General features: G+C 36.8%; 1 protein-coding gene across 1 annotated transcript; it reads right to left on the bottom strand.

Moving 5' to 3' along the window:
- Positions 1-3947: 3947 nt before the first annotated feature.
- Positions 3948-5921, bottom strand: LOC140854037 (protein CASPARIAN STRIP INTEGRITY FACTOR 1-like). The gene is made up of 3 exons (XM_073249359.1): positions 5585-5921; positions 4731-4786; positions 3948-4346 (listed from the first exon to the last, which is right to left on the bottom strand). Exons 1-3 carry the CDS (start codon positions 5652-5654, stop codon positions 4206-4208), a joined length of 267 nt encoding a protein of 88 aa, XP_073105460.1. The 5' UTR covers positions 5655-5921; the 3' UTR covers positions 3948-4205.
- Between the last annotated feature and the right edge of the window lie 5384 nt (positions 5922-11305).

Genomic DNA, 11305 nt, shown 5'->3' with positions numbered 1-11305 from the left:
AGGTGGAAGAGGAGAAGGCAGAAGAGGAGGACTGGGCTGGGCCAGGTCAACTAAAACATGAGTCCGATCTATTTAACAAATGTGTTTGTATTTCAGACATGACCCGATTTGTTGAGCTTAAAATTCAGGAGTAGTTCTTTGTACACCGCATGCATGCAGTGTAGAAAAAATACATCACCTCACCTAATTAGGCCATGTAGCCACCGCTTTTCAACGTACATTTAATGTCTACAGTTCTATTTTTTTTGTTTGAAATTTTGAATGATAAAAATACTCCTCTAAAAATGTTATGACATCCTGTGGCCATATTATGATATCCTACGGTCAAATTAGGACTTTCTGTTCATAATTTGGCCATAAGATGTCATAAGGAAGAGATGGATATTTTTATCATTTAAAAATTTTATAAATTTTTAATGATGAAAATATCATTCTCTCTTTATGATTTTTGAAAAAAAATTATGACTTCATATATGCAGGAAGTCATAATTTGATTGCAGGATGTCATAATATGGCTACAGGATGTCATAATTTTTTTGAAACAGGAGGGATCTTTATATCATTCAATTTTTTTTTTTAAAATAGAACTGCAGACATTAAATACGTATCGGAAAGCAGTGGCTATATTTTCTAAGGTAGTTGGATGATATGCTCCATGTTATTTTTATTGCACCGCACATGGTGCACAAAGACTTTCTCTAAAATTCAGATCTAGGCATGTTGGAAATGCTTTGGATTTTAGCAGGCCAGGTGGGCCGTCCAGTTCGCAAACAAGTCCAAGAAATACCTGGTGATCTAGAATTGGTTGGAAAAGGCCTTCATCCTTGTCCAACCAAATGAAAGAAAGAGTAACGAATCAAAGGGAGTCATCGTCATTTTGATATTGCCATGCTGAGCCTCCTTTGCATTAGGCTGCGATCCTGCAACTAAATGAACCCCATGCTTTTATTCAAGTAATAACCAATAACTGTCATTGAGTCAACTCGTATGACAACCTTAGGATTCTGGGATGCTGATCTTCCACAGCCACTGCTCCATCTCTTGAGCAATGAATTGAACTCTGTTTTGTTTTGACGTTCTATTATTAATAACACTACATTAGCATTGCCTTTGTCCGCACAAAACACATAGAGAAAGATAGAGAGAGAGTACAATCTGCACCACCGCAGGCTTTATTATTAGGCCAAGCCTAAGCTATTAATTTTGCATCTAGCCTAGTTTGCACTGAACTAAGACTGATAATAAATTTTGGCTAATAAAAGCTCGTATTGGACAAGAACAGCATGGAAGTCTTGGTGTTGAACTTCCTTCCGAAGGAGAGGACTATGTTTAGTGGTGGCAATTCATCCTATTTTACTGTACTTTCCTCTTGCCACGTTTCACTCTTGAGACGATGATGAAAAATCTTCGCAGCTATGAACTTTGTGATTATTTGCTACATCCGTGTCTAAAAATTCTTCTTAGTCTATTTTGACCATTTCTTTCTGAATATTTTTTTCTCCTAGGCAGTAGCAATCCTCTCCTTTAAAGTCATTGTATAACCTTATCTTTAATCTCCTTTGTTACATTGTACAGTTACATCAGTTAAATAAATTTTTGGTGGCTAATGGAACCCTGTTAGCCTCCAGCTTCCTCAAATAAAATAAAATAAAATAAAATAAAAATTAAACAAAAATGTAATTTTTCAAATAAATATTTTTAATGATATCTAAAAAATAATTTTACAGGAAGAAAAGTAGAAAAAGTTCTTCTAAGAGAAGCTAGAAAACTTAGCTTCTACCTTCTCCTTCTCCTTTTTGTAAAGCAGGAGCAACTAAACTTAGCATGCCTGCAATTCTATGGTATTATTACAAAATTAACTAGATTTCCTAGTATTTAATAGAGTAATACGAGCTTCTTGGTCCTTTACCTACATTAGAGTTTCTTTGTAGGATAATATGCTCTATTTGCATACAAGTTAGTAATTTTCAATCACCGCTACTTGTTTCGTACATTCTTCTACTTTTACTGGGGAGTCACAAGGGCGTGATATTTAGTATAACTCTACATGCACATGAAGTCAGCTTGCAAAGATGGACATCTTCAGGTATGTACTGGTTTGAAACTGTTACTGGTCTGGCAACCGCAATCTTCAGAAGTCGGTCATGTTGCAAGAAAGCGACCTTGAATGCTATGATTCTCCTTTCAAAAAAAAGAATGCCATGATTCAATTTGCTTCAGAGTAGAAGAGGACTACAAGCATACAGTTCTTGAATTATGTGATACTGAGAGATCATAATATTCCCCGAGATTATATTTATATATATGACTATCATAAACTTCCTAGACTGTGGCCATGTTCACCATCGATTTAAAAACAAAATCCTTTTATAAGTTTGAAGGCAAATTTTTTTTTGAAAAAAATTATTTGGTAAAACTTACTTAATGTACTTTGTCAAAAATATTTATTTGGCTCCTTGCATTCTCCTGTAATGCAGTAACATTGGAGGTGCAGATGAGTTGGCACCGGAGAAATTGTTTGTGATTGGTTCACGCATGGGCCTGGCGATTTTTTTTTTTTTTTTCCTACACGCTGCCTGGCTCCATGCATGAGCCAATCACCGTGCGGTGCGCGCATTCCGCAACGCGCATGGTGCACAAAGAATTTCTCGTTGGTACCGCTGTGTTTAAAATAGATGCAAACATATTGCTTGCTGGAACAAACTCGATATTTGGACTTTTGGATACGGGCCCGAGCTACATTTGTTTTTTAAAACAATTGGACTACAAAGCCCAACCAAGCCCAAAATAGCACTAGGTATAGTTTTTCGGAAATTCTTTGTGCACCATGGGTGAGTGTAGAAAATTCAACGTAAAGTACACCGTCTTTTCCAATTGATCAATACAGCCATCTCTTTCCAACGTGCATTTAATGTCTGGAGTTCTATTTTTTCATTTGAAATTTTGAATGACGACAATGCCATCCATTTTTGAAAAAATTTATGGCATCCTGTGGCATATTATGATATCCTGCATCAAATTATAACTTTCTGCATGCAGAATATCATAATATGGCCCAAAAAATTATAACGTCCTGGCATGTTATGATATCCTATATCAAATTATAACTTTCTGTACGTAGGATGTATATGGAAGGGATATTTTTATCCAACCACTTTCCAACGCATATTTAATACCCACAGTTTCGCTTTTTCGTTTGAAAGTTTTGAATGATGAAAATGCCTCTACTCTTTGAAAAAAATTATAACATACTGTGGCATATTATAACATCCTATATCGAATTATGACTTTTTACATGTAGGATGTCATAATATGAACATAAGATGTCATAATTTTTTTTAAAGAGTATAGATATTTTCGTTATTTAAATTTTTAAACAAAAAAGTAAAACCGCAGACATTTAATGTACATTGAAAAACGGTGGTTATATAGACTAATGAGATAAGATGGTGTGCTCTACATCAGATTTTTTACATTGTCCGTGGTGCACAAAGAATTTCTTATAGTTTTTATGGTTTGGCTTTGCTTGGTTTGGGTCTTTGTGCTAGTCAAACTCAAGAGAACAGACAAATGCAGCCCAACAATTTTCTCAAAACCATGTTCTGATGTCACTTAATTGGAGAAATTATATCCTGTATTGCATGCATCATATAGCCGTGCACGACACCAATCACCAAGATGCATTCCTATGGGTCCCATTCATCATATACTCATTTCAGTGATTTGCATATAGGAACGCATCTCGATGATTGGTATAGTGCATAGTAATGTTGCTGCATACGATGAAGGATATAATTTCTCCCTTCATTGTAACAGGGACCTGAACATCATAAATAGATTTTTTATCTCCTCCAAAGTTTGGATTTTGCATCTACCTTACTGTCAGACCAACAATCCAATTTTGCGAAAACACTTCATAATTTGTCACAAGACCATAGAAAGCTTCATCTTCTCAAGCAGCTGACTTATTTAATATATAACAGTCAAGGCTCATGGTTCCTGTGCACAAGCAATATTAGAGTTTCATGGAGAAGCCCTGATGAGTTGATTTACTATGTACTATACCTCTTTACAAACTTCCACACAACTTCGTAACTCATGTAGCATACATGTCTCGGACCGTAAACATGTCTATCATTTCTAAGTGCCCAGAAAGTGCAGAACACTGGATTATTTAGTGCTACGGCCCGAGATGGAGAGCAACATCAATTAGGAATGAGTTTGAAAGGAGGCTTGGAAAGAGATGGGGAGGGATCGTAGTTTCCATAGTCATTTGTATTAGCTTTGAGAACTCTGGAATGGGCAACAAAGGCTTGTTTGCTGTGCACAACCTTCTTTGCTGAATCCTGCCAGACAGTATGTAAGAAGATATATATATATATATATATATAAAAGATAAGATGAGAAGAGACTTCATCCATTCGGTAAATCACTTGGACAAGATAGAATATTTCATAAACTAAGTCAACTTTTCTTTTCTTATTTTTAGTTACAAATGGTATTCTTATCTTCTCTTTAATCTTGTTCATAAGAAAAATCTCTATAATCTGCTAGTAGGACACATTCACTTCTCCTGACATTGATGATTATTATTAGGCATCCGCATTTTTATTTGGAGTTCAATATTCATTTTTTAATAAATTAGCTTGCTAATGAAGAGTCTGATCTAATCTGGGAAAAAAAAGGAAAGGAAGAGAATTCTTGTTTTATCTAGTTGATATACATCATACCTTCATCATAGATTCCACGTGTACTGCATATTTATTGAAAACCCTCCGTTGCCCACCTGAAAAGAAATTATCTAATGAGAAAAGAAAGAGAAAAAACATAACTATATCAATTATCGTTTTTTCCCCTTTCTTTAAGTTTACTGCTGAGAGCAAGAGAAAAGAGACATACAGAGAGAGAGAGAGAGATTAAGCATGGAAACTTATCAAAGTTGCTTAGAATGTTCTATCATATCGAACAGCAGACAAAGTCAATAGAGAGCATCAATATGATGTTTAGATGTTGTCAAGCGCTGCATACAAAGCATAACATGGATCCATCCTATAACTAAGAGTTGCGAAGGTTGTAGTATTTATTCCACATCATCAAGCTAGCCCTACTTCAATGTTTCTTGCTGATGATTTGAAAAGGCCGGTATGATGATAGAAAGGATATTTCATCATAGGCATCAATGACGAAGATTTGTTTGTGGGTTAGTTCATGAAAAGATATTGAGCTTTTGCTTGAAACATCAATATCTGTTCATAATTGCTGAATTCTGGTCATGTATTACTGAGAAAGCTAAAACCTTAATACCAAGTTTGTTTTGCATGCAAATATGCTAGATGTTGTTAGAAAAGCAGAGACCAATCTGGTCGAATTGCTTATCATAGGGAGCAAGCCCTTGCTTACAGTTGGTCACGCAAATGAAAAACGAAGATAAAAAGTTCCGAAGATCAATATAGCATATCATCTTCAAAGAAAAGAATTCCTGAACTTAAGCAAAACAGGTGGTTTTAAACCAAAATTTTCTAAGAAGATGGAAGCACAGTAGGTTTGAGAATATTTGAAGTTGTAGAGATTCACTCAAACCTACCCGCAGATGAAGCTGAGATGAGCGATGCCAAGATGAGAATGACGAGAAAAATGAATCTCTTAGGCCCCATGAAACCCGTGTGGATGACCTACCCTTATCTCAGTTATGCAGTCTTTCTTCCTCTCCACCAAGAGCATAGAGAAGATATGAATCTTTTCTGAGCAGTAGAGCACAAAACAAACCAACTTTGGGTTGGCAGACCTTGTGATAGAATTAGTGGGCAATTCTTTATATGTGCAAATGCAAATCTCACTGGACTGTCTGCTTTTAAATTCAAAATGGAAAGGAGAGGGCCAGCATTTTCTCCATGGAATTTAAGGGTCTAGTCACTGGAGTTGTTGGATTGTTTGTTTAATTCTATAAACTAAAGGCATTGACAAGCAGACCTCTCTCCTTTGGAGAGAATTGACTTCAGTGCCCTTCGAGACCCTGCTGCATTGCCACATGCTTTAGAATAAACACATCAACCACCAAAATTATTCCTTCTTCGATCGATGCCAGTTGTTGCTCGCAGAATGAACCTGGTCAATACCATGAAGTTCTCTGATTCAATTGTTCATCGTTGTCAGTAGATTAAATATTGTTAGTCCGGCTATAATTTTAGTCAGGAGATCAAGGATGAAAGGTCCGTGTGGGATATTGTGACTACCATTTAGTCTTTGATTATAAAGATGATGCCAAACTTAATTATTGAATCACTCGAATTGTTTCTCTCATGCTTTCTTTAATAATAACTTCTTCCACTTTTTATTCTTCTCCACACTTTGGCTTATGAATCCAGCATGTAATTCCCTTACCAATAAGCTAGGTACCAAGGCATATTTTTTTTGAGAGAATATCCCTTGGCTCCAAAGGCAAGGTACAATACCAGCACTGTCTCATACGATAGCCATCTTGGATATACTAGAGATGTTATTTTCTGGTCAGTCCATTAAATTTTTCAATTTGAGCATCCAATTATGTAAGTTATATACAATTAGAAGGTACAAGATTATCTTGTTCCATAGGATTACCGAAGCACATCGAAATAATTAATTAATTGCCACGATCGCCAAAGGAACGGGCGATTTAGGCCTTAACGAGAAAGAAAACCACATCCTTGTATAAATTCATCAATGGCAACTGATTGGATGAATTAAAAAGGTCAGAGTGATTCCTAGTAAACGTGCTCGCCAACCAACAAAGGAGGCTTAGTAGTGCGAAAACAGCAAGGCCCATGTATAAAGGAGGAGAAGATACCCTTTGCAAGTAGGGTGCACTTTAACGTATGGGAATGTCTTATGTTTAAAGGCAGGGGAGCATAAAATAGCATTGTGGATGGGTAGTGCTCCAAATTATCCTCCAGGACAAGGACATGAAACCAAACACATAATGAGGTGACGATAGTGGAGAATAAAGAGATCCACCACAACTGTAGAATATTGGATAACTACGTGTTTGTCATTAGAAAGTGAGTGTTAAGATGGGTTTACTTAAAGCATTGTGGTTCTCCATAATGCAGGCCTTAAACTAATAGAAGCCATTTGCTACATGGTCGTTGAGGGGCATCAGCCAGGTCTTTTTTTTGCCTCTTAAATGTCCGGTGAGTCCGGTATCGCGTGAACATGACATGAGAGAAAAGAGTACTGAAGTTTGGATATTGCACATCGATCCATTAAAGTCTGAACATGATGATAACTTTAACTTTACGAGCTGCACCACATGCAAATTAACTATTTTCATCCCTTTTTTCTGCTGATAATATAATTTATTCTGTTCTCTTTATATAGCATCAAATTTATATCCTACTACTGACACAGAAGAAGAAAACGACCCCATGAAGCATTCTGCTAGAACTATCCATGGACCAAATAAAAAAGAAGGAACTATTTCATAGCCAAAAACAATTGTGTGAGCCCAAGAAGAACCCTCTTATGAACTAGTTGATAAGAATGTGCTTATAAAGATGGAAGCTAGTTCCATATAACGTGTGATTCATTGGATGATCATATTTCATAAAGTGCATGAGTCGGGGTAATGGTTATACTAAACCTTTTTTTTTCTGATGGAAAGGGAGGATAAGAAAGTAGCCACCCGGAATGGTTATACTAAACTAGCGTCCGGCTTGCGCGTGGCATGTGAAACAAGGGATGGAAGGAGTCGCAGGTAGGGTGGCTGGATTTCTTTTAGCCATTGCAAAGATATCTGCATGAATCAAATCATAGACATTGTGCTCATCCAAGTCCCCCTTCCACTCACCATTAGCCAATATATTACGTTTTTGTTTATAGGAAGAACAGGCACCAGGCCCACCATTCTCATTTTCCAAATCTTTCTCACGCTTCCTCTTTTCTTTGATTAAATTATCCTGTGCTTTGCCTTCGCACTATTAAAAGGTTCTCATTTTCTTTTCTCATGATTGGGGGCTTTGAAATCGCAACATACACGTAAAAGGTTCAAGCAGACGCTCATCCAATTTAATTTCATTTCCATCTCCATCCTCCGAGTTAATAGCCTCACACAGGGTCTAATGAAACTTGTAAGCCTTAATAATATCTTGTATATAAAGGTGCCATTTATTGACATGGAACTAGCATTTGGCACGTACTTTTCACCTTGACTTTGGCTGTGTTATGGATGGCTTTGATTCCATCACTTGCAACGTATCTAATGGATAGGAAAATTTGATGTAGAAACATGGTTGCATGATTTACCGTCCCTTGGATGTGATCTTAGCGGCTGTTATTTTATGGAAGTCTAGAATAAAACATAGCTAAAACCAAAAGCCCTTAAAGTGCAGTTATCTCTATTAAGCAATCCAAATCCTTCCACCATTCATGTTTAACTCACACCCCATCATTGCCTATATATTGCATAATGAAACTGTAATAACCCAGATTTAAAAAAAAAAAAAAAAAAAGGGACGGAAGGAGACTCCCTTCGGGAGTCTCCTTCTCCGATGAATCCCGATCGGAGAAGGACTCTAGGCCTCTTAGAACTCTAGGATTCTCTATAAATAAGACTCTCCTCTCCCTCATGAGCCTCCACCGGCGACCGTCGAGCCCGATTTCTCTCCTTTTCTCCGTAGAGGCCGCGACAGCCTTTTCTCGAGTTCGTCGAAAATTGAAGGTCGAAGAGGCCACCGGAGTTCAGGTAAGGGTTCAATCTTTCTTCCTCTCCCTCTTCTCTTTCTTCTCATGGTTTTAGACTCCTCGCCGGCCGTCAGGATCGCCGGAAAATTCATGAACAAGAAATCCCCTATTTTCTGAATTTTTCCTTGATTTTGCCGCCGTTCTCCTCTTCGCTGCCGGCCGAACCCCATCGCCGTCGTTGCCGGATCTCCGTCAAGTCACCGGAGCCCGAGCCACCGAGGGGGCGGACCTCACGGTCTTCCCCTGTTTCAGCCAAGGGAGGCCGCGGGAAGAAAGGAAGAAGAAGAAGAAAAGAAGAAGGAAGAAGAAGAAGAAGAAGAAAAGAAAAAGAAAAGAAAAAGGAAAAAGAAAAGAAAAAGAAAAAAGAAAAAAGAAAAAAAAAAGGAAAAAGAGAAAGAGAAAAATAAAAATAAAAATAAAATAAAATAAAAAGAAGAAGAAGAGAGAAAATTTTTTTTTTCTCTCTCCTCTCTCTACCTTCTCTCTCCAGTCTCTCTCTCTAGATTCTTTCCCTATTTTCTCTCTCTAGACTTTTCCTTTTTTTATGAATTTTATCTCTCTAGAGTCTTCCTCTCTCTTTGATTTCATCACGGACCCTAGGATAAAATTGAGATGAAAATAAGATGATCTGAGGTTGCTCCAAAATTCGTGCGGTAGATCTGATCCCAGTTCGATCCTATTCGAAATTTGTAACACTTGATTCATATTGAGTCACCCTGATAGGACCTCTGATGATCTCGATCATGAGTGCCTCATCGGAAGGATACGAAAGTTTCTCTCTCCACTTTCTCTCTCTACTTTCTCTCTCTAAAATTTTCTCTCTCTTTATGAATTTTCTCTCTCTAGAAGTCTTATGGATCAGTGAAGAATCTAGATACATAGACAAGTCCTAATTTTGGTTAATTCTAAGAGAGGTCCTCGATCTGTATTATTAGGATCGATTATCGGTAATTTTTTCCATATATGATCTTTATATTTGATCAGGGTTACGAAGAGATGATTGTCTGCAAATGATATCGAGTGAAATATTTTGTTAAAAAAATTCATAAATCAAAGAAGAACATTGATTTCTGTGCTTGGATCAGTCATCGGTAAAGGTAAGAATCCCTGTACATGATCACTATTATATATATGCTATTTTACTGTTGGTCTTGCATCGTTGGTTTTGCATCGTCGGATTTGAGATCGATGAATTTATTATACCTGAGATACTGTTATTTGATTTTGAGCATGAGTATGTTATGTTAATATATATGTATCAGAGATTGATGGCATGATTATATGGATATGACATATCTGAATTGATCATAATGCAAGTCAGAATTGATTTGATGAAATCAACACATAATGATTTAATGAAAAGAAAGAGATATATGGTATGGACTAGTCTTGTCATATGGAACAGCCCGCCAGGAGCTTATGCCTGGGACAGCCCCCACTGACTTACAGGTGGATTAGCCGGCCAGGAGCTCATGCCTGGAACAGCCCGCCAGGAGCTTATGCCTGGGACAGCCTCTCACGGACTTTCGTACGTGGGACAGCAGGCCAGGAGCTCATCCTGGGACAGTCTTGAAAGACTTTTTAAGTGGATTCGATCCGGATGATGACTGAGGTATAGACTTGGATAGTCCAGAGCCAGAAAGAAACTATTAAGAATCACGTGATTATGAAAGGAGAAATGAAAGATAAGATATGAAATAATTGTTGAATAAAAGTGTTTCACCTGTTAACATATGATGATGCATCTATTTTAACAAGACAGAAAATTTATGAATGTTTGCATTATTCTGGACATTGAACATGAGATTTTATATTTTACTGCTTATCCTTATTTTCAGACTATAGTACTATATCAGTGTGATATGGGAATTCTTACTGGACTGTAAAGCTCACACCCCTTCATCTTTCTTTTTCTTCTCAGAGTTACAGGATGACTTAAATTGGCTATGGCTTGGATTTACGAGTGAGCAGAAGGATAAATAAAGTGTCATAGTATCTGATCAGAGAATTGAAGAAATTTAAATTATAATTATGCAAGATTTTATGAATTATATTTAAAATTAATTGTTATGGATGTTAAGGTTGTAATATTTATTTTGGCCTTGCATATTCTTTAGGGCTTGCTCTAAGGAGTGTGCGGCCATCACGTATCCGATCTGGGTATTGGGTTCGGGGCGTGACAAAATGATATCAGAGCCTAGGTTATGATCATTAGGAATTATGATATAAGTGATTAGAATATTACAGAGTGATATCAGAGCTTAGATTATGATCATTGGAGATTAAGATATAAATGATTAGGATGTGATAGAATAATATCATAGCTCAGATTTAAGGTCACCAGAGATTATAAAGAGATATTAAAACTTTATGTATGATCAGTAGGATGTGACAGAGTGGCATCTGAGCTTAGAGCTTAGGTTACGTTCATTTGGAGATAATGATACAAGTGATTAGGATATGACAGAACAGTACTAGAGCCCAAGTTTAAGGTCACTAGGGATTGTCATATAAGTGATATCAAAACTTTGGGATTATAATCAATAGAGTATGATTGATAAAATCAGAGTTTAAGATTTTGATCATTAAT

This window comes from Elaeis guineensis, chromosome 15, assembly GCF_000442705.2.
Source record: "Elaeis guineensis isolate ETL-2024a chromosome 15, EG11, whole genome shotgun sequence".
NCBI lineage: Eukaryota > Viridiplantae > Streptophyta > Magnoliopsida > Arecales > Arecaceae > Elaeis > Elaeis guineensis.
This window is presented reverse-complemented; position numbering and strand designations above follow the sequence as displayed.